This window comes from Rhipicephalus microplus, chromosome X, assembly GCF_043290135.1.
Source record: "Rhipicephalus microplus isolate Deutch F79 chromosome X, USDA_Rmic, whole genome shotgun sequence".
NCBI classification, from domain to species: domain Eukaryota; kingdom Metazoa; phylum Arthropoda; class Arachnida; order Ixodida; family Ixodidae; genus Rhipicephalus; species Rhipicephalus microplus.
The window spans coordinates 106,951,381-106,976,244 of NC_134710.1; the positions used below are offsets into that span (position 1 = coordinate 106,951,381).

General features: G+C 44.5%; 1 protein-coding gene across 2 annotated transcripts in view; it reads right to left on the minus strand.

Moving 5' to 3' along the window:
• Nucleotides 1–17,570, minus strand: part of LOC119176271 (uncharacterized) — an 89,460-nt gene extending 71,890 nt beyond the window's left edge. Inside the window, exons 1-3 of one of the 2 annotated variants that reach the window (XM_037427472.2) lie at nucleotides 17,397–17,570; nucleotides 11,784–11,893; nucleotides 1,086–1,356 (exon numbers count right to left, since the gene is read on the minus strand). In XM_037427472.2, coding sequence (XP_037283369.2) covers nucleotides 1,086–1,356; nucleotides 11,784–11,893; nucleotides 17,397–17,507 — 492 coding nt within the window. In that variant the 5' untranslated portion in view covers nucleotides 17,508–17,570. Of the gene's footprint in view, nucleotides 1–1,085; nucleotides 1,357–4,745; nucleotides 5,533–11,783; nucleotides 11,894–17,396 lie in introns of those variants that run through there. The other variant, XM_037427474.2, reaches the window with a different exon arrangement.
• Between the last annotated feature and the right edge of the window lie 7,294 nt (nucleotides 17,571–24,864).

Sequence of the window (24,864 nt, forward strand, 5' to 3'; positions counted from 1 at the left end):
AGTGCAAGCCATAAACAAGACCTCGTGTATTATTTGCACAACAGCTCGACGATGTCTTTCAAGATTATAGTTCTACCCAATCCACAAAATAAAGTTTCTGAGAAGCAACTCACCAAAAGCCTTACACCTTCTAGCAAATTGACTACGCACAAACACAGATGAATGCCTATCATATCTAAATACAAATAGAATAGACTATTTGTAACAATGAGGGTATACCAAGTGCCAAAAATAATATAGAAATTTCAACTATGTAGGTATAGATACAGCCCAACACAAGTGAACCTGCCCAGTTAATCCATTAATTAGCTGCAACATTAAGACTGCAAGAGCCTGGGTCAGTGATACTATATCTCTGGCATCATGGAGTGGGAAAAAAAAAACACAGAATAAAAATTGGCCAGATGGGATGGAGAAGAGCTCATTGTTACATCGTGATAATTGAAAACAGTGCTCGCACGGTATTACCGCATAAACAAATGCACGGACTGGCTACTTGAACCTCGTACTAAGAAAATACCCCTTACAGGAATCACAATCCACACAGTGGCTGCGAGACCAAACACTGCGGGCATATTGCATTAGCTATCTTTTTCTCTACACCTAAAACACTTCCCGGTATTTCGGAACACACCATGCCCTTCTCACCTAATCTCCCCATATTATTTAATCTTGCAGCTAAAATCGATGTGTCAGCTAATGCATTAAGATAATTTGAAGTAATATTCTACTTTAGTCTTGAAAGTGCAAATTGCATCGTTTAGTGTATAGATAAATTTTCTCTGATCAACATGTGTGGGAAATCTGTGAAACCTATGCAACAATGTTACTTTGCAAAGAGGAATCTTAGTCACGGTGTAGTAGGTGACATTAAAAACTATGACCCCTGCAAGTCACGTGGGCACAGCTTTTCGGAAGGGCGTAATCTCTACAAGCATTTGAAAACTGTCTGCTTAACCACCAGCACACCACAGCCAAATGCTATCACGTTCTTACATACTAGTTCTCAATCTAGCAGCAAATCATTTCCTCATGCGAGACATCAGTTTTCATGCAAATGAGACACTCCTATCAAACTCACACACCTGTCTCAAGTCAGGCACACGAATGAATGTGTCACGTGGTGCACGCAGGCTGAGCAATGTTGACTCTGGAAAGCAACTTCGCAATTCCCGTGTGGTGATGTGGGCATGAGCTGCATTTAAGGCATCCTCGGTGATATTAAGCAGGCTCTGCTGAGCCCAGACCTTGTGCTCATCAAGAGTTGCCTCGACTCGCTCAAGTTCTTCCAGTTCACCCTGGAGCACTCCCTGCCTTTCACTCAATTCTAAAGTATTGCATCCTGGTCCCGCACCCCTGCCAGGAAAAAAAAAAATCATCCTGTTAACCTCTGTTCTCAATGCAATATGAAAAATGTATTGAAATTGTGCCATATAAAAGCATTGCTACGTTATTGCACACCGCTCAAACGACTAAGCCTTAAGAGACGAAGAACTACACGAACACTTAACACAATAATGTAGCAATGAATAGCTACAAACTCACACAAGCAAATACCCTTATAAGATATAAAAACAGTCAGGGCACTAGTTACTGTAGCCCTGTATGCACTGTACGCACAACAATCTAGAAGTTTCAATCACTCTGACCTAATTTGATACTGTTTATAAATTCAGTCTGAAAGCATGTACACTGACGACAGGTTGAAATTATGATGCCAAATGTTTCCTTTCAAATCCTACATGGAGTCTGCACCCCAATTGTCACACCTGAACTTGCCAACCACTTTATGTATAAACAACAGCTATAGTCACCTGCTGTAAAATGGCACGTGATGCAGTGATATGCTCATACATCCAATAGGCAGTCAACATCTCAGCAGACATTGTATGGCAACACGTTACAATAATTGTTGGTCTTCAACGTCCCAAAACCACAATATGATTATGAGACTGCCAGACACTGTAGTGGAGGGCTATGGAAATTTTGATTGATTGATATGTGGGGTTCAACGTCCCAAAACCACCATATGATTATGAGAGACGCCGTAGTGGAGGGCTCCGGAAATTTTGACCACCTGGGTTTCTTTAGCGTGCACCTTAATCTAAGCACAAGGGCCTCAAGCAGTTTCGCCTCCATCAAAATGCAACCTCCACAACTGGGATCCGATCCTGCAACTTGCGGGTCAGCAGCCAAGCACCATAACCACTGTGGCAACACCTTACAGTGAACCAAGTTCCTCAGTCAGAAGGATTAACACGAGATTATAGCAGGGTACCTCAGCTATGAAGCACCAAATTTTTATTAATGAAATTCATCTTACGTGGATGAAACAAAATTTATTTTATTACGAGCAGGTTGATCAAACGTCATATTTAACATATCTTAATTTGCAACAAAAAATTATCAAATGCTTTAATTATTACATTTACTACACCATCAGTTATTACAACTACTTCCAAAAAATCAGTTTCAGTTGTTTTTTTTTTTCAAGCTGCTAAAAAGATCTGATAAAATTTTTAACACCTGAACAGGTGCCCACATGTCCGATGGCTGGGAGACACTTCAAATGTGCATGTGGGTGTGTGCCTATGTCCATAGCCACCTTCTAGCACCTTCTGGTAAAAGAGGTTTCTCTCTCTCATTCTCACATTCCTGATAGTTTTAAGCAAACATTTTTCAAAAGAAGCCCTAGAAGTTGTCTTCTCAGCAGAAATTAGCAGTCTGTGCGACAGGATGGCACCGGGTATAGTAAAATTCAACGCATGTAAGATTAGGCAATTTTGGTCTGGCACCGCACGGGATTGCGAATTAAATGCCTTTTTTTTTTTTTGGTGAAATGTAAAAAGTAAAACCATGTTGTGTTAACATCAAAGAGTACAGTGTACTCATGTCCAGACCAATTACCATGACTGTGCATGTTTTTATATCTTAGGACACAGAGTTTACAACAAGCATGACACCCCATAACTCATGAAGTGGCAGAGCTTTTCTTTTTTTTTTTAATTTTGACAGAGTGGTTATCTTTAGGTAAGTTTAACTTCCATTCTTTGTGACAAAGAGATTGCATTTTTGGATTGAAAGCAGAATCTTTAAAGGGGCCCTGCAACACTTTCCCAAATAATCATTGACTTCGTTAAAAAACTTATTGTCTTATCAATTGACTGCTGCCAAATTTTTGGGATCCATGAAACATAAGTGGAGTTAGAGGGACTTGTCATATGATTCAACACTCTCTCTATCTTCTTCCGTACCAGCAAGCACACTGAAAGCTATGCAGAGGGGTTGACAAGACAAGATGATATACCCCTTTGTCAGCGTGTGTAACGACCTCGAGAAATTTTTTATTTTATTTTCTTAGAAAGCACAGATTACTTTGCGTGTAATTGCAAGCGCAAACATAGACACGTGTTACCACCACATGGTTGGCCCTTGTAACTATGCGGTTTACGATGCTAAAATCGGCCAATGACCATGGACTTCTGGTTTATGGCATCATTTGTCGAGAGGGAAGGGAACAACTTTTAGCTTACTTTAAAAAGGCAAATATTAAGTCCATATTGATTGTTGAAATAGTGGTCCAGAAACCTTGTAATGGTACTTTTGTGTCAAGGAAGTGCTTATTTTGAAATAAAGTCCTGTTTTAGTGGTTGGCATAGCTTGATGATGATTGATACGTGGTGTTTAACGCCCCAAAACAACCATATGATTATTTGATATGCCGTAATGGAGGGCTCCAGGAATTTAGACCACCTGGGGTTCTTCAACATGCAGCCAAATCTGAGTACACGGGCTTACAGCATTTTTGCCTCCATCAAAAATGCAACCACCGCAGCTGGGATTCGATACCGCGACCGACAGGTCAGCAGTCGAGTACCTTAGACAAAAGACCACCGCAGCGAGGCAGTTTGCATAGCTTTATCGCACTTCAAATCACCCTCCTGAAAGTGTCTTTTTGACGTCACTGTTGCTAGGCCCAACATTGCCTGCCTTTAGTGCACGGCCACTGACACTAGCAGCAGCAAAGTAGTGGGAGCCACAGCAGCAAGAACGACGACGGTCACTGAACAATGTTCTGCTTGCTTCGTTTAACTAGGCCCCGCTAAGTGGCACTACCTATCCAGCCTAATCAGGCAAAAATGGAACATTTGAACCATTTGCATCATTCCCCACAGTAATGCCAGGCGATTTTTTTTTATATATATCAAACAAATATGGACAAGCACCACTTTGTTACGTCTTTTACAGAAAATTAATTTTTTTTATAGCAGCTAGTTTGATTACCAGTGATTCATTGTAGTCGGACGCTCTCACGTCATCGGGATCATTTTCAAAATGTCCCACTCGTGGCGGCAGTCATGCGATACATTTAGCTTAATTTCTCGGTAAGTAGGGTTCTGCTGTTGACAATATTGTAGTTTCAGACATTATAAATTGAGCTTTCACTCAGACATAAATTGTTATTTGCCTTTAGTGTCCCTTTAAAGGTTCCCTAAAACGGTTCTTTAAAGGAGTACTGACACGAAAATTGAAAATTTTCTGATTTCTGCTGTAAATAAAAGCACTGGTACCGAGGACCCAGGAAAGAGTATTTTGATGTCTCGAAATGCATTGAAAATACTTTTAATATCACCTTTTCTAAACACACTTTCGATTTCGAAGGAGCGGCTTCACAGCGACAAGTCAGGCTGACGTATGCCTCAGTGACGTGGGGACTGAGACATTCGCAAAAAATTGCGACGTACCAATGCAGCTCTATCGTCTGCCTGAAACAGACGTTTGCGTGTGGGCTCTGATGCTTGATTTGCATCGCGATGTTGTGCTGAAGCAGCGTAGAGCGTGAGCCCAGCTTCTGACTCCAGATATCACTTCTTTGGCAGCGCGATGCTGAACTCAAGAAGGTACCGATGGTTCTCGATCCGGTAGCAGTCGGCGCTGAAATACAGCGAGCAAATCCGGCTTCGCTTGGCTGGCGTCCAGTCGCAGCTGCGATCACAACGCACAAAATCTACCCACACGTGTCTCACTGCTGGGTCGTTCGGAAAACTGTGCATACTAATGTTGCCCCTGGTCTTGGAATCACAGCCTTTGACGGCACAAGGAGTGGGTGGCATCGTGAGACAGGGATGCGGTGATTGGAAAAACAATGAAATCCCACTCGCATCTTTTCGCATACAACAGAGGTGTCTCAGCGCTCTATCACTGTCGATGTGACCACAAAGCGTCGCAGCAAAATGGACAGCCTACAGCACAACTATGAACGACGCCGATCGGTGGCGCACCGCTAGACAGGAAGTTGAGAAGGTGCGCCGGTCGCGCTTTCTGCCATTTTATTTTTGTCATTACCCCAGCGCGTACGCATTTACATGACGTCACAGTTTCCTGTGCACCTGACTTGAAACGTCAAGCGCTGTGCCTGACAGTGGAGCTGCCTTGCAGGAACCGAGAGATGAAAACTTCAAAATTAGATTAAAATGTTTTCTACGTGTTTCCCCGTTCAGGTGTGGGGAGAACGTCAACACTACATTCCAAAGAAACGAAAAACGTTCGTTTCGCCGCACCTCAAAATTGTGTCAATACTCCTTTAAAGTTTTGTCAGCATTTACGCTACAGCATCAACAAACTATTCGCACCACAAATTTACTGACACGCCATTTACCAAGGCCGCTATGAACAATTATATCATGCCTTCCTTCTCACCCCTGCCGTGCCTTCTCAACTCATGAGACACGCTGGCATCCCTGGCAATCACAGGGCTTTCATGAGCGCACTCGACGATTTGAGCTTCACCAAGCCATGACCTCCAAGATTGCACACCGACAGGTTGCGCGCAATCTTGGAGGCTATCACTCAGCACGCCCAGCAGCACGCACACCGTCTGGCAACAGAGACAAAGATCACAAAGTGACTGACATTTGCTCTGACAGGTGCCGCCACCCTACCGACCGATCTTACCTAGGCGCATTCGACAGCCAATCAGATCAGAAGCCTGGGTGACGTCACATTGCCAGAGCATGTCTATCCGTGAACGGGCGGTCTAAAACAATTTGGCTCAATCACAGCCATCTGCAGTGATTTGCAGCTTTAAAGGGACGCTGAAATCATCTATTAAGTCAATGTTGATTGTTGAAATGGCGGTCCACAAACCTCATAGTGTTACTTTTGTGCCAAGCAAGAGCCTATTTTGAAGCGATATCCCGTTTTAGTGCTCCGCATCGAGTTAGCCCACTTCAAATTACCCGCCTCAAGAAGCGGATCGACCGGACCGTCTCACGTCACTTGCCATGCACAACGTAGCCCAGCTTTGCTGCGCTAGTAGCAGAAGACTGAAAGCAGCGGGAGTCACAGCAGCAACAATGACCATTGATAAATTTCCCGCCATTGGCTCCGAGATTGCAGACACTTTTGTTTCAACTGTGCCCCGTTAGATGGCACCACCTGTCCCGTGTAACCAGGTGAAAATTGAATTTTAGAACCACCCGCGCAATTCCCCATAGTAACGTCCGGCGATTCTTTTTTCCATGAATCAAGCAGAAACGAACAAGCGGCATTTTATTGCATCTCCTAATGCACGAAACGCTCTTTATTTAGTGCAGTTAGATCGATTATTAGTGATTAATTGTAGGCAGTCCGTCTGATGTCATCGGGATCATTTTGAAAATGTCCTACTGAAGTGCTTGTGTTCTTGTGCATTTACTTTAATTTCTCGGTAAATAGGGCACTGTTGTTGGTAATATTGTCATTTTAGATGTTGTCATACGTTGCACTTTCACTCTGACGTATATTGTTATTTGACTTTAGTGTCCCTTTAAAGCGTTGTAATAAATTACACAGTTTACACAGAAGGCACAAGTCGGTCTGTAAACGACCCTCAGGACTTGATTTACCCGCCGAATACATTTTTACAAAATCGTCCTTTTAAGAATTACGCATTCCAGGCCGCATGCTGCTTGGTTTAGTTCACATGTCCTCAGAAGCCTTGACTACGAATTGGCAGCATTTTCTGACGATGGTAAAAAACTACTGCATCGCCACTTCAAAGGGGTACCAACACAAAAATTTAGACCTCACTTTTTTTTATGTCATGTGTTGCTAGAGGCCTGCTAGTCATAAAACAGCGCATCGTCAGCTGTAGCATGGTACTGATAAGCAATTACAGACTCATAATTACCTACCAGTTTCCGTCTCGGTTTGAGAAAGCTCCAACAACGACAAGGCGCCGGATGATCACCCCCTAGCATGTGCAACTTTCAATCCCGTCAGTACACAGAACTGTGACACACTTCTGCACAGTGCACATCAAGAAGACCTTTTGAATAGAAAACGGGACACCAGTGTCGCCAAACACAAAACTTTCAACGTGTGTGCCACGGCCACGTACTCGTGGGCAGCTGCCGAGTAATTGTCTGCTAGTGCGAATGCTGCAAAAGAAAAATAGTGGCTATGACATCAACATAACTTGTTGCAGCGTGGTCACATGAGGGCGGTAGGGGGTCACCAAGTGTCACCTTTGAGGTTTTCGATAGCATGAGGGAGGTGATCATTCATACAAACTTCAGAACTAATTTTTAAAGTACCTTCGAAGCTATCGGTCACGAGGGCCTCCAGTGGAGCAGTCGTTTTGACGTAGCAGATGGGATGCTCCTGCTCACCTTACTGCGTAGTTTTTGTGGATTGCGACATTCGGGTGTGATCACGGTAAGCGGCATTTATTTGTCAGGAGGAGAACACTTCATTTGGCCTGTTGGAGATATTACTGCCGTGCTAGACAGACTGCAAGCAGCTTTTGAAAACACAGTAGACTCCTGTTAAGACGAACTCTTGCTCAAGACGAACAACACAGAAGTGTTTGTTTGGTTTCCCATACACTCAATGCAAAAAAGTCTGCTTAAGATTAACCGCGTAACACGCCTCTTCAGTTAAGGCGAACTCTTGCAGCGACCAACTAAGACGAGGATTCTGCCCAACGAACATTGTAGTCTTGATGAGGGCATTCAAGCGAACAAGAGAAAGCAAAATAAAAAAAAACCTTCCTAGTGCAAATACACAAAGCACATTGAAAGCAAATTGAGATGTGGAGGGAGAAAGCGAGATAAGTGGAAAAGAAAGGTCAGAGCATAAAACTGGTATCTCCCTCCCCCCTAGCCTGTAGGTGGAGAAAGGGCTGGCTTCATCAGGAAAGAAAGCAAAAACAAAAGCGTTTGTCCTTAAGTATTTTCCTCACTTTCTTCAGTATCCAACAGAAGTACAAGAGCTTGGCTAGACGGGAAAATGCAAGGGAAGGGGGGCGAAGAAAAACCAAATGAAAGTGAAGATGGGTACAAAGATTCCCTGTACATTATAATACGATGAAACGAAAACCATATATGCGGCACTAGCTCTCCCATCAGAAGAGTCAGATGCATTGTCATCTCTGTCACACAAGGGTGCCTGAGCACATGGTGTGGTCAGTTTGCGTTGCTGTGCATGGGGCCTGTGCACGCTGTAACTGTTCAGATTGAAATGCAGTAAATTGTGCTGCGCCATATTCATCATGAAACTGCACGACAAACGAACATCATTTTGCCCGCTAAATATAGCTACATTATGTCGTTTTTGCGTGCCCTAGGCTTGTGATCATGAGTAGCATAAATGGAGATCTTCAGCTGCATGTTCTTCAGGAAAAGTTACTGTAGGCTGAAACTGAGAAAATATCCGAACTTCAAAAAAAAAGCTTGCAGATTTTCATAAGCACCTTGGCGTACATTGGCTTTTTCAAGGAAGTGGTATGCAATGAAGGCATATCTAAAAGTGATAGCAAAGCCAGTAAAACACCAGAAGAACAAATTTTCCCTTCTTTGAAGAAAAATTGTGTTTGTCTCTCCCTCTTTATCTTTTTCTGGCTGTCAAAATAGGGTTATGCTACTATTTTATTGTTAAAATGTGGTAGAAATTTATTCATGAGCAAGTTTATTTGGAACTTGCAAAATGGTGAGCTTGTTAGATTAGTCTACTTGAAAGCATAGTTTTCATCAAGCTTGTTCATCTTTTCATCAAGCTTGTTTCGCCTTGTTCCTTTCCTTCCCATTATAAGTAAACTTCATTCAGTGTTTTCAAGCAACATATTTGGGTGTACTTGGCATGTTAGCATTTGGTTTTTGGGTGCACCTTTGTTAAGACGAACTCCTCATAAGACGAACAGACGATCGTGGTTCCTTCAAGTTCATCTGAAATGGAGTCTACTGTTATAAAATATCTGAAGCTTTATGACCAAAAACCATGATATGATGATGAGGGACGCCGTATGGAGGGCTTCGGAAACATTGACCATCTGGTGTTCTTTAACGTCCACTGGCATCAATCACACAATACACAAGCCTCTAAAATTTCGCCTCCAAACGAAATGTTACTGCTGCAGCAGGGATCGAACCCGCGATGACAGCAGCTGAGTACTGTAACTGCCACACCAGTGCAGCGGACTGCAAGCAGCTTTAGCTTGTTGGTGCACTATTAGATGTCTCAGTGCTAGACGTATCCAACAGATGCCCCTGTACGTTTTCCTCATTGCCCGAAATGCAGAGAAATGTGTTACACTTGGCTGATAAAGCTGAAAATGGGGAAAAGACGCCAACGCTAACTCGCGGGTCAGCAGAAAGTAATTTCATGACAAAGATTTCATGTGCCCTGCCGCAGCTGAAATATTCAGTAACATCTGATTTATGCTCACGAATGCTTTCGGAAACTCATTGCGTGCGTTTGCCGACAAATTTCCTGATAATGAAAAAAGACAGGCTCACTGTAAATTATCAAAATAAGTAAAAAGAAGAGCACCCCCATCTCAAATATCTTTCACAGTGAAGTCCTAAAGAAACAAACATTTCGTCACATTTACCATCTCATCAAAGGCGCTGAAAACTAACACTGATACGGTGCCGAAACATGTAAGCCAAGGGCAAAAGTAAATTGAGCTGTAGTATTATACATTAAAAAAAAAGAAGCGCAGATGACCGTCAATCATATTGGAGCACAACTAAAATGAGCAGTGGAGGGCAAGCAAATGGGCCCTTCGTATTGCTGACCCCACGAGCACTTCTAAGCACTCCACTCACCATCTCCACAAGTTCGTTGACAATTGCGCATTTGCACCTCATGTGCGGTGGTATTACTGTTCTGTGGTACGTTTCCCTCATTAAGCAGGTTCACTCATGTGACACAAAATCAGAGAATTCTGATGGGGAAAGTATTCAATAACGTATTAGCAGCTTAGCTTTTACGACATCACTTGCATCATCCTCTACAGCATCAGCTGCACCGGGATTGTAGAGTGCTACATGTGGTGCCACCGGGAGCACAGGCTCGTTCGTGGTCTGCTTATTCGAATGATCAGGTAAGACATTTTAAAAGACAGGGCATGTAAACGCACACACAAGAAGAAAGTGAGCACATCACTAATGCCTATCCACAACAGGTGACTTCCATCTTGTGTTTGTGTTTGCGCGCTCTGTCTTTAAGAATAAATATATAACCACTAGCTTAGCGCTCTGTTATTCTGAGCTTTATCAGGTCATACTCCATCTTTTAAGAATTGAGAATCATAACAAGCAGGAGCACACAATGCGGTGCACACAACAAAAACGTGTGGTGGCGAAAGCGCAGGAAATGCGATGTACTAGCAGACGACACATCCTGGCATCCTATGACTGCCCTCATGATGAAGGTGGCGCTACGTTACGTATGTATAGCGTAGCGCCATACGTATGTTCGTAGATGATATACATACGTAGATGAACATACATAGATAATATACGTATGTTCTCAGGCATGAATCCCACAGGCTGTCTCGACCACGAAATTTTGTGTCAGTACTTCTTTAAAGTTAACTGCTTTACCATCAGCTGTAAATTTTGCTTTCCCCGTGCATTCCAAGTGTTATGTATTCAAGCATACACCATGGGCTGATGTGGCAATATACGCAAGCTGTGGGACGTACACTGTTAAGGTTACTTAGCTGGTAGTACTAAGCTTGCAACTGAATGATTTTGATAAACCCAGTGATCCATTTCAGTGGCACGAACTCAAAAAAGCCTAATCACTACCCCCTTTGCACGCTGGCCCAAAGTTCTGTAAGTAAAAAAGAAGGTAAGGAATTTGTGGCCACAAGCTGCAGCAATGTGAGAGAGTCTCTGACCTTATGTTGGCGTATCACATTATTGCACCATGGTCTCACATTTATATTGCTCCTACTTCCACTAATACTACACCCATCCAAAACCTATTCTACAGAACTAGGGGAAAATATCCAGCAGCGTTCATGACCAATGACACTGCAGCTGAAAACATAATACAATAACCAGCAAATTGCTTATTTTGTAATTCTCATCCTCTATAAAATGCAAGGTTTTCTTCGAGACTTTTGATGCAAATATACTGTCATATATAAAATGGTGGTGAAGTTTTTGGAAGACAGTTACCACCGTTCCAAGGCAAGGACTGAGAGAGGAAGGCTTTAGACCTACTCTAGCCACTTTGACTGCTCTGAGACAGTGACATTCATAAAAAGGAAATGAAAAGGAAATGTCTAGGCCAGCAAGTGTTTGGATTTTATGAAACAACCATTTGTTACTTATAACATAGCTGGTAGGATTAATTGATGACTTTATATATTCCTGTAGTAACTGTGTTTGCAACAAGAAGGTATTAAATCATTACCATGCACATCCTGCTTATGGCATTAAAGTTATGCAACTTGTGTACACTCAATATAGAGAAATACAACAGTAATAAATAATATAACAGTAGCTTACTTCCACTGAATGCTGTTCTTGGACTTCTTTTCGATCAGCCCAATTCCTTCCAAAACATTCGTGATGTCATATATTCTCCTTTTTTGTCTAACTGCTAAAATATCAGCAGCCTGCAAAGGAAAGCATACAAACTTTGGAAACACCACTCATATGCACACCATCTGTATTTCTCTGAAACCACTCCCAGCTGAGCCTTGCAAACAAGTAATAAGTGTAATAATGAGTGAATGCAATGAGCTTAAGAAATGCACCTAATGTATATACCTTTCTAAGCCTTCAAGCATAACAAAGAACCCTTCCCAGATTTGAAAGTTCAACATATAATAAGCGAATTGGGGCTTCTTTCTTTTCCGAGTCACTTATAGAATTTCCCAGCTGCTTGTCGTATTTTGTCAGCTTAGTTGAATTTTCCCAGCAAATACAGTTATTTTAGTGATGGTCACAACGTAATAGTGCTTTTGTTGTTGACTTTGAGTAGTTGGTTGTTGAAGTCCAACATAAATTGGAGGAATCAACAAGTAACGTTAATTATGCAAACTAGCATTCAACCAAATGGAGTGAATTACACTATGTACAATTATTATTAAAAAGTAAATTAGTGATCTCATTCAGAGTTGTGCATATTTTGATTGAATAAAATAATTAACAGATTTTTTCAATTCCCCTTCGCATGTGAGTGACATTCTGAGTAATTAAAGAAAATTTCAAGATTAGGGCAATTCAATAAATGCTCCATTTTTGTGGGCAAATTTGCAAAAGTCTCGCCGCTTTTTTTGGGTTCCTTTTGTGACGTTTATTTGCTTGTTAGCTCAGTAGCATCTGGCAACTGAGACTTTTCCAATCCTCTTGTGCAGCATCACATTATTGATTGCAATAGAATGTAAGCTCCATCTTTATGCAATTCACATGCTGACCAACTTCAGTGGATAAGTACAACTGACGCTACCCCGACGGGACTGTTTATAACATTTTATACGTCGTTTATAAAATTAGATGGGCTGCACTGCAACCATAATTGACGTTTCACTAATCTTACACGCCCGCTTAGGCTCTTTTTCCAGAGGAGTTCCAAGACCTGCCATGGCTCTGTGGTAGAATACAGGATTGCCACGCAGAATGCTTGGGTTCGATTCCTGCTGGGAACAGTGGCATACCAACTCTTTCGTGAGTGGGGGGGGGGGGGGGGGCAAAGCTACTTCACTCGTCAGCCAGGGTGTGTGTATGTATGTATGTATGTATATATATATATATATATATATATATATATATATATATATATATATATATATATGAACCTACTGTGAGGAAAATTGCCGCAAGAGCAATGCTGGCAAAATTTCACTATGTCATAACATAGCCTCGTAACAACTTCATTCTTCATTCTACCATAAGAATATAATTGAGTGATTACTGTTGCGATGGAAAACTACGCCTTACTTGTTAGTTTCCCCAGTGTGCCACCAAAAGTGAACACTGCCGAAAGTGGGGGGGCTCAGCCCCCCCAACTTTTCTCGCGCCCCCTTGCCGGCCGTATCAGCCGAGGGGGCTCGTGCCCCCCCGGCTGATACGCCTATGGCTGGGACCATAACATATATCCTTTGCATTTGTTGAGTCAACGCTGCTGATGTCGATTTTTCCTTACGCTCACATTTAAATTGCCTATTTCTGTTCTCACCATTCCTCCGCAGATGCCAAACACCTGTGGCGCACACCACGACATACGGGTATGTGCCACACGTGTCTGGAGGAAAGGGTTGGACACTGTACACGACGGCATTTTCACATTACTTATGTCATGACCAGGCAGCCGTAATCATCAAACTCTCTCACTCCCCCATGCTAATTTTCGTCTAACCCCTGTTAAAGAGGTAATCAAGAGAGCACCAAAACACAGATGGCTAGATAAATAGATACTTATATAGAAATGCTCGATGTATCCACAGTACACAAAGATATGATTCGCATTTAATATCTGGGGTTTTATGCCCCAAGACCACCATTCGATTATGAGAGATGTCGTAGTGGAAGGCTGTGACAATTTCGACCATCTTGTGTTCTATAATGTGCACTGGCATTATACAGTCCACAAGCCTCTACCATTTCACCTCCATCGAAATGCAGCCGCCGCATCTGATCTCAAACCCGCGAACTCCGGGTCAGCAGTCGAGCACCTTAACTGCTACCCCATTGTGGCAGACATTAGATTGAAGTTTAAGCACTCTTTAATATATTTACAACACAATGGAACATGCAGGCGAAAATGAGCCTATGCAACCACGCATGGTGCACTGCTGTGCGCCACTTCTCTAGGTTTGTTGATGAAAGGCAGATTCATAGCACCATCAATTTAAACCGTGGCATCACATTCCTTGCGATATTATTCTAATGGGTTGTCTCATACAGGACTTTACAGCCTGCAGGTGGAGGCTTGTTGGAACGCAGTTTGAAGTAGTATACTGAATAATAAGCGTAGTACTTCTAGACATATTAAAGTTCACTTTCGAGGTCACATTATCACCTGCCGTGGTAGTCTAGTGGTTATGGTGTTCGACTGTTGGCCTACAAGTCATGGAATTGAATCTCCGCCGCAGTGTCCGCACCTTTAAAAAAGGCAGAAATGTTCTGAGGCCTGTGTAGATTTATGTGCACATCAAAGAACCCCGAGGAGGTGGTGGAAATTTCCCGAGCCCTCCCCTATGGCATCTCTCATAAACATACATATTATGTGAGATGCCAAAATTAATGCAGTGAGAGCTGTTATGATAGGTCCATTCGATTCACCTGCACCGGTCGGAACCGGTTCACGGCTGTGCACGCGAAGTTAATAAATTGTGCAGCGTGAGTTCAGCGGTGCAGGCACCGCACGACACCCGAAACAAATGACGATGTGCCGACAAGGTGTTGGCCTTATTTCTTTTCGGTTAATTTACACCATTCAGCAAACACCAACCTATGGCGAAACGCACATGCGGACAGTTTATGAGGCGCAAACATCTTGGCAAAACACACCACATTTGTAGAGGCGGGTACGGCGCCTAAGCCACCTACGTCTAAGTGCTGCGTCGTCTGCTCAGCTGCACGCGCGCCTGCACCAAGCCGACACCGTCAGCGGAGGAGGTGCAGGAAAATTGTGAACCGGTGCTGCACCTCTTCTGCACCTTTCGAAACGAATGGCAGGGCTCAGCGGTCGTCAATGCTGCACCGCTGAAACGAATGGTAAGGTGCAGCACCTCGTGAACTGGTTCACGTGGTGCAGGCGAATCGAACCGACCTGATATCACAACACATGTCACGTGCGGCGCCGTAGTTGACCGCCGCCGCCCCCCGTAACCAATATTGCTCTAAATTACTTTTTAAAAAACTGAGTAAACAAAAACACCAAGGACACAATGGGATTCGAACCCAGGTACACTGCGCACCAGCCCAATATTCCACTACTGAGCCACACCAGTGCTTGGAACTCGTTTCCAAACTGGCCTTGATGTCAGGAAAGGAATCATGTTAATAGGAGTAATAAAGGGTTTTAGAACATCAAAGGAACAGCCAGACATCACACAATGCAAATTGCATAATGAGTGGCTTGTCCAATGCTCCAACGCATTACAAAAGCTTGTTCTTGACCAACTTCAGGCATAATTCTTCATAGTCATCAGCAAGTGCCTAGCGGATACTACATTTCTCCGAAGAATAACGAAGGATGGCATAGTGAATGCCGGCCTATTACAAAACAATTATAGTTATTTATGCTGTAGTGGGTACCCAGAAAGTGTGCTTCTAGAAGTTACCCAAAGAGTCTTTAGAGAAGGCTCAGAAAGGTCACTCTTCTAGCTTTCGCTGTGACTATACTGCACGATCCGTGCAGGCCTGGCAGTTTTTTATTATTGGTGGTTGTGTATCCAACCTTGGCGAAAATGTGATTGTATTAAATGCGTGAAAATACATTATTTAAAGTGACGTTAGCCAAGGAGAAAAAAAATTAATGTATTAGGCTGAAAAACGGATCACGTAGAATCGTATCAATGAGATTTCACTGTACTTTGAGACATCAATGCAGCCATCCTGTAGGACGTATGGCTGCCTGAACATCACCAGCCATAAGAATGCTGTTTTTCAGCTCTCTCTCTCTCACACACACACACACACACACACACATCTTTAACTCATATGTTTACGTATCTAGACACACAAATACATAGAAAAATCAGACACCCCATCCACCAAATAAATCTTGGCTGCACATGATACACACGTGCACATTAGTATGTGCATGCATTTTATACATAAAAGCTACCCAGGGTGAACATCCCAGCACATCCAAATATGCCTATGATATCTAAGAAATACACACAGAGGTGTAAGACCCCCTCAGCATTGCCTATGCCCCTACACGAAGAAAAAAGAAAAGATTACGGGCAGCCCCTCCTTGCCTGGCTAATTGAAACTATATGCATGCATACCGTAAAATGTACCAAAACATGCATCATACAAAGGAGGAGCCCATGTAGGCGCCAAGGAGGCTTCAAGCCTTGGCCACAGCAATATGATGCCATAAACCTCTGCAAATGATGTTGAGCAGTTTTGCACAAGATCGCTTGCCGAGGCGAATGTCAATACGATTGTGTCTGTAATGTCTGAACGTTAGTCCCACTTAATGTTGGGGCTGAATACGCTACATCGAAACGGGTGACAGATTCCGTAGCAGGTTAGAAATCTATTTAAGTTGTTGGACCTATCAGGTGACTTACGGCACAGCGCTTACACACATACACACTTCGTGTCACAACGATCAAACGGCCGGGTAAGCCTGGACTACTCTGCGTTTAGTTCATGCCATCGATGAAGACAAACCAGTCATCCGCATAGCGTACGTCACACCTAAACCGTAAACCAAATAGTGAATAGAACGTTCCCCAAGTTAGTCTATCCGAATCGCGCAGTTGAACTCAGCACAAGACACATCCACAGCTCGCGACGCAGATGTTCCAGTCAAGCTCGTATAATTTCCGCAACTTGAGCACGGCTGTGCACAATGACATACAAACTAAAATTTGCAATAGAAATCGCTTCTCTAGCTAAACTGAACGTGCATGTAATCTAAAGAAGTGAGCCCGCGAAACGCCCACACTAGTTTTTTAATAACTCCACAGACGCTGCACGTGTTTCTTTGCGATTTAATCGTGTACTTAGTTTCTTTTTAAACTGACACGCATCGAACGCACAGTAAAAAATCGTGACATCGCAGTCATTGTTTGAAGGAAAGCGATATGTTCAGACTAGCAGAATCACAGAACAAGCGAATACGTTGTGACATTCATCGACGCCACTACTCAATTTACAGACGCAGGCGACGACTTGCTGGTTGTGCAAAAAATAACAGGCGCACTCACCGACTTCGAGCACGCATATTTGTAACAGACATTTTTCACTTTTAGCGCATTCAGACAGCTTTCTTAATTTTTTTCATTGATCGATTCGAAGGTAGTTCGTCGCCAACGCATAAGCAGCCGACTACGGGCATTTAAAATTGCCTGGCGTTGCACGCTACAAACCTAGTACTTCAAGATAATATACAAGAAGCGTAAAAAGTGAATAATGGTCGATCGCACGCCTTACCACTTTCAAATCTAATACTCCATCAGGAGCCTCTTGCAGTAACGTCACAAACTTGGTAGTTAACAAACCAAGGCTCTTTTCATGTCGACTCTGCGCACATGCGTCCGCCATTCTTGCAGCCGTAATGAGGCCGTTGAGAATCTCGCCCACGTCGGTTTAACGCGAGACTAGAGAATAGCGGAGAGCCATTGGAGAGCATAGAGGTGGCGAGGCAGAGAGTAGCTCCGAGTCTACTGAAAGTGGTGAAAGGGTGTAGGAATGGGTTATTGGCGGTCTATATGAACCTTTTTGTTACAGTGAAGTAGCAGAAGTAGTCTTTTGTAGTTCACTGTACCATGGTTGTGTTAACTTTAGTCATAATTTTTCTCTTCAATACTGAAAATGTCATACACGTGTCCGGCCAACCTTGGCTAAACTGATAAATTGTGACTGCCGTGCGGTGTCACACGGTCATCATCCCTGATCCAGATCGAATTTCTTAATTATGATTCGTTCTTTTGCGCAAGCCACACAGGAGAGCTATTTGCTGTTCAGAAATGTGATCCTAATCGGGCTTTAGAGCGATTGGCAGTGCAACGGCCGTGTGACAATGACCCATGCCGTTGTCAGATAAGAAGGAAACGCAGCGCCGAAGGCGATGTCTCAGAGCAACGCCTCCGCTAGAAGATGCCTGCCGCATGAGAAAAAGAAAAAAAACAGCTGCCACGCTCTTTCCTTCCTTCATTTTGAAAATGTTCTCGGTCGCTAGCGTCACCTGTGGCGGACGGTGCAACAACGCAACACTTTGCATAGCCTCCGAAAGGGTAGTGCACAGTTGCAGGTCTTGAACAATTCTCGACGGACGCGCCCCTATGGGCCGCAGATGAAAAACGCTCAGCTGGTACCGCCCGTCGCCATGATAATTGTGTCGGTCGCGAGCGCCACCGCGCGCAGCTTGTTTAAAACTGATGGCAGGCCAACTTCGCTGGGAGCGCGAGCCATTCCTCAGGCATCTTTCTAGAGGAGGCGTTGCTCAGAGTCACACATAAGTCATCAACCCATCATCATCCATACGACTGTCCCAGCATGTCTCCCTCCCACCCCCAGGGTCGTGTGAGGGGGAAGTTTTTGTAAGAGCTCCGTCTTTCATCTATTCCGTTAATACAGCGCCTCCTCTATTTTTCTGTGCCCGGGCGAAGGAGCGGATTTCTATCGGTGCTAGTGCGATGTTTCACCGCCAGGCGCCGCAACCAGAGTACAGATGCCGTCGCGTCGTCTCTCGCGCAAACAAAATGCCGCGGCTGCATTCGAAGCTCGGTTTTCGGCTGTATTCGCATTGTTTAAAATATAATGAAAACTTTGAAACGGAAATCATGAAGCTCTTATTGCTTTGGACACCCAGATTATTTCAAAGGCATGTGTCGTTCGCGACTACTTGATCGAGGCGCTCGCGCGCCGTCAGCTAGGCCGATGGCTGATACCAGTAATCCGCGAAAGATCATTTTGTCACCATGGCGTTCGCTTGACTCAGAAAGTTGATTTTTCGACTAACTGAAAGATGAGTTTTGAGAGAAGCCTCTGCCAGGAGCTAATAATAAAAGCTTGGGCGCCTAATGTTCCCTGATGGATAATTCCTATACTCGCTAGCGGCGTAACACATTATTCGCAAGTCTGCAGTTCATGCACTAAATAGCACAAATGCCACTAGACTGCTTCCAGGGACATAAGTCATCATCCGTTCCCTTCGCAAAACATTACATGTGTTGCCACCGAGAATAAGCAAGTGTTAGAAAATGAAGAACTATGACAGGTGATTTCCACCATTTGAGCGCTTAAACAATAAAATCATCGTGAAATAAACAAGAACAGCTCCATAAACGGCGCGATTTCTGCAATCATTGCCTATGTTTTGAACAGGTGCTGTTAAAGTCTGAAGTCTAATGCAGACTCTCACTTGAGCCAAGGTGGCAGGCCTGAAAAATGCAGCCTGTGATCAGTTGCTTGAGCTTGTCTGTGTATTCGTAGGCGGATTATTGTAGCCTCAATATTCGGCTGCTCAGCTTTGTTTCTTCTTCCCTCTGGCCTCTAAGTTCAGTAGCGAGCCGAGTAGAGTCGAATATGCCTGTGTGGTGCCCATTTTCTCCCACTCAGCTTCGGGGCGTAATGTTAGCGTTGCACACGGCAGTGATCACGAGGTAGCATTTTTACTGATACTCATTTGTTGACTGTTCGGATGCAACGCACTCCCGTTTAGTGATACCAACTGCCATGTTGCCAAACGTGACGGGTAGTCTTCGGTCACCACTACTTATATTCTATAAAATACTCGGGTTGTAAATGACGGCTACATATTAGGGTGTAGTACGAAGATTTATTAGGAGATCAATCGTTCTGCCTGATTACTGCAAGCACGCTCTCCCCGAACCCCAGCGGAAGCCGCATTTTCACAAACCTACAGCCACACAATGCCTGTAGGGTATAGCTTTAAATGCTTTATCAAAAGCGAAAATTGATCACTGGCGGCGTCCGGCGTCTTCTCGTGCTGGCGGTGCGAACACCATTGATGCAAGAAATCATCATTACGTGAAAACGTCGACATATGACGTCACATATTATGACTGTTTGTGTCGTATCGGAAGGCCACATAACTTGACGGCATGATCTAACATATCCGCTTGGTTGAAATGGGCCGATCATCAGGGCAGTGCATAACCAGCTGAGGGGCAGAAATTTAAGCTACCTTTATCTCCAGTCCTAGATGCAGTAAGGAAACCATGTTGAGCGCAGAAATATGCCGGAGGGAAGCTGGAAACATGCGATCAGTGCATTGAATCGGAAAAAAAAAACCAAGGATTGTTTTTTGCAAAAACTATCCTATTTTGCAAACTATTCTACTGAAAGGCATGCTTTTCAGTAGCCTCAGGTGAATCCACAACGGGACTGGCGAGTTTTTATTTTTTGTAACTATATAATCAGAAATTAAAAGACAATCTGATTTTTTTTTTTTGCGTCAGCTAGGCAGAGTGGTACACAGCGGTATTATATACTGAGTCATGAAAATAATAAGGTTTCAATAGCTTGAAAGAGAAAATGAAACGCGAAATACTACGCTCTCCGGAGTCCGGACATGACATTACAACTTTGGGCTGTCCAGAGGGCCCACGATGCGGCACTAAGCTTGCTGTCCCATCATGGGAGCGGCCCGCCGTGTGCTAGGGCGCACGCCTTCGGACATTTACAATAAAATTTTCCCAAAACGAACACATATATTGAACCGGTGGCACGGCCTGACAGAGCCACCTGAAAACCGCGTGCCGCTATGCTCGTGTTACTTTTCATCGTCCTTGCATCCGTGAAAGCCGCCAAGAAGGGCGACTGCAAATTAACTCGCATGAAAACACGAATTCACGAGCTTCCCAATACGCACGGCCGTTTAGTGCCAGCATCCCGCGGATGGATTCACCACAGAACACCTGTCAACTACCATTTGGATTCACCCTGTAAATTCCTCAGGGCACTGGAGTTCTAGCCTGTCTGGATTATGTACATAATAAAATTTTCTACTACTACTACTACTACTACTACTACTACTACTACTACTACTGCTACTGCTACTACTACTACTATTGTGGATGGATGAGCGGATGGATTGATATGACTGTACCCTTTAGATCAGGCGGAGGCTAATGCCACCTAGCCGTAATACTTAGTGAACCGAAAACTACATTAATCTTTTTTCCCTTTAAAAAGTGAAGTTGAGGACTGGTACTTTGCCATGAATAGTTTAATTTTCACTCGTGCCTTAATTTCAGCCACTAATCAGATAACCTCTTTTTAGTTAATTCTACCCGCTTAAAGTCTATTTTGCCCTCCCTGTCCCTAAACACCAGTGCTTTGAAAAACTCTGCGCCATCATCCTGAACTATAGGGTGAAGCCCTTTACAGAACATTATCAAGTATTCGGCCGTTTTCTCCTCCTCTCCACACGCACTGCATACCGTGTCTATGCCCTTCCTAATTGGCCTGGCCGCGGCCGATATGTCTTCGTTCGCAATACTCCCGTACTGGCCTGAAACAGTAGAGAACTACCGCGAGTATTATCATAGATCCTTTCCTGGGCAATTTACTGCTTAAAAGTTTGATAGATATCTTATAGGGCGGACTTCTTAATCATGCCGATTCTCCACATGTCGGTCTCCGTTTCCTTCACCATCTTCTTAACCAATAGTTCTTTTTGGTTTGGCCCCCTGCTCTTTTCTAAGTATTTACCCGTCAATTTTCTGGTTTGCTTCCTCCATTTTGTATCGACATTTCTCATGTACAAGTAGCTGAAGACCTTCCTAGCCCAACAATGCTCCATCATGGCGCATTTCCCTCAATCGATTCTCAAATTTTTATCCTGCTGCTAGCTTCCCTGCCCTCAAATGATGTCCCTCCCATATCACCTTTTACTCTCTGATTTTGTGTATTCCTGTGAGCTCCTAAAGCAAGCCTACCTATTCCTCGTTGCTTAATTTCTAATCTTGCTTGAACCTCTGATCTCATATTGCACAAGACCGCATTGCCGAAAGTTATACCAGGAACCAATATGGCACCTTCCCAAATTCCTCTCACAACATCATACCTATTGCCATTCCACAGTGCCCTATTTTTGATCACCGCTGCATTCCTGTTTCCTTTAGTCGTTACGTATATTTCGATCGTGTTCCCTTAGGTACTCGGTCCCATTGCTTATCCATACGCCCAGATATTTGTATATTCGTTATCTCGAGTGTGACCTCCTGTATCGTAAGCTCACTGCCTTCATTAACATTAAAATTCATGACTGCTGGTTTTTCCTTGCTGAATCTGAAATCTAACCTATTTCCCTCATTACCGCAGATGTCCATCAATCTCTGCAAATATTCCTTGTTGTCGGCCATTAACACTATATCATCTGCGAACATCAATGCTGCATGGTAGTGCCTGTTCAATAAGTTTTCCTTGTTTGACAAAAGAGAGGTTGAAGCCCAGTCCACTTTCCTCTAATTTGGCCTCTAATCCTTGTAGGTACATCACGAATAATAAGGGTGACAGAGGACACCCCTTCCTAAGCCCCTGTTTTACCTCTGAGGGCTTCGATACCTGTTTTTCCCACTTTATAACTACCTTGTTACTTTTATAGATGTCCTGTAAAAAATTAGGGACTCCATATTCCACATCTAGTGTGTCCAGTATTCCCTAGAAGACCTCTCGAACCACGCTAGCGTACGCTCTCTTGATATCCAAAAGTGCTAGCCACTGGGGCCTGTGTTTCTTTTCTGTTATTTCAATGCATTGCGTCAGTGAGAACAGATTGTCTTCCAACCTCCTTTGCTTTCGAAACCCATTTTGCAGTTCCCCAGCACCCCTCATCCTCTATTCGTGGATGAATGGATGGATGAATATGGCTGTACCCTTTAGATTGGGCGGTGGCTAACGCCACCAAGTCGTAATACTTAATGAAGCAAAAACTAGATTTTTTTTTCTCTTAAATAGTGAGGTTGAGGATTCGCACTTTGCAGTGAAGGGTCTATTTTCACTCGTGCCTTGAATGGAATTTAATGAAAAAACTTTATTTCAGTCCTGCAGGACGCGCTTAGCGCGTAGCGGGCGTCTCCCACGTTGGGACCGACAGGGAGTACCTGGCGGCCGCTTCGTGGGCCTGCTGGACGGCCCATTGCTGGTCGGCGAGAAGTGAGCTCCTGAGGGACCTCTCCCACTTGCTTGAGGTAGAGTCGGGAGGAGTTGTTCTACACTCCCAGAGCATGTGTGCGAGTGTCGCTGTGTGTCCACATGATGGGCATGTGTCGCTGGGGTATGCATCGGGATAATAAACGTGAAGCGTGGCAAGGTTTGGGTACGTGTGTGTCTGTAATAGGCGGTTAATGCCTGCGGTCGGTTAAGTTTCGGGTGTGGGGGTGGAAAAATGTGGCGTTCCAGGTAAAAGTGCTTTGTAATTTCATTGTACGTAATTGGTGCATCCCGATTGGTATCTAACCCAGCAAGATGGGGTTGCCCTGTGGCAGTGTGGTCGGTAAGTGCGCACGCTGCATCATGGGCGATCTCGTTGAGGTTGGATAGGGTACCCGGCACCTGGCCGAGATGGGCGGGGAACCAGATGACCGTGTGGTGCTTCAGGGCACTCGGGTCCGCTTTGCGCAGGATACGTAACGCCTGGTCGGAGATGACTCCGTGTTTGAAGGCTTTGATGGCTGGCCTGGAGTCGCTGTAGATGAATTCCCGTTTGCTGTCGAGCATAGCTATAGCTATAGCTACTTGCTCCGCTACTTCGGGGTTTCGGGCGAGGATTGTGGCAGAGTTAAGAGTCTGCTGCGCGGATGATACCGCGACCGCGGTGAAGTCTCGGTTGTTGCGATAGGCAGCGGCGTCCACGAACGAGAAATTGTCCGCTTCCATGTCTATGCGCTTGAGAATGGCGGTCACCCGCGCAAGGCGCCTGCCTCTGTTGTATTCGGAGTGTACATTTCGTGGTATAGAAGCGATCGTGATAAGGTCGCGGATTTCACGGGGAATTAGAGTCAACTCTGGGGGGTCCCTGGCCCTCGAGGAGAAGAAGCCGAGCTCGCGCAGAATATGGCGGCCCGCCTTGGTGGTGGTGAGTCGGGTCAATTGCACGCGTTCCTGAGCTTCGGCGATCTCTTCTAGCGTGTTATGTACGCCAAGATCGAGGAGTTTGTACGTTGGAGTGGTGATAGGGAGGCCAAGGGCTCGTTTGAGCACCTTGCGAATAAGCGCATTGAGTTGATCGCGCTCAGACTGTAGCCATTTGTGTATAGCGGCAACGTAGGTAAAATGGCACAAAACAAACGCGTGTACGAGACGCAGCAGGTTGTCTTCTTTGAGGCCATGGTGCCTGTTGGCTACTCTACGTACGAGTCGTATGGCATTCTCAGTCTTAGTCCTGGGCTTGTGTACTGTTTGGGTGTTGGTTCCGCGGGACTCGATGATCATGCCGAGGACCTTGATGGTGTCTACCCTGGGTACAGTACGACCATCTCTGGTGTGGAGGGTGATATTGCGCTCCGCCGGAGGTTTCCACCCTTTGGGCTTGACACCCCGGCGTTTGGGCAAATATATCAACAACTCCGACTGCGCGGGTGAGCACCTGAGACCGGTGTGGTCGAGGTAAGACTCGGCGGTGTCGATAGCCTCTTGCAAGGCGGACTCAATGAAGCCATCCGACCCTGTGGAGCACCATATGGTTACATCATCCGCATAGATAGTGTGATTTAGCCCGTCGATTTTCGAAAGTCGTTCGGAAAGCCCGATCATCACGAGGTTGAAGAGCGTGGGCGAGAGGACGGATCCCTGAGGAGTTCCCCGCTGTCCGAGCTCCACTTCTTCCGACACTAGGTCTCCTACGTGGAGGACGGCTCTGCGTCGAGTGAGAAAAGAGCGGATAAAGTAGTAAAACTGATGACCTAGGCCGAGGGCTGCGATCGCTTTC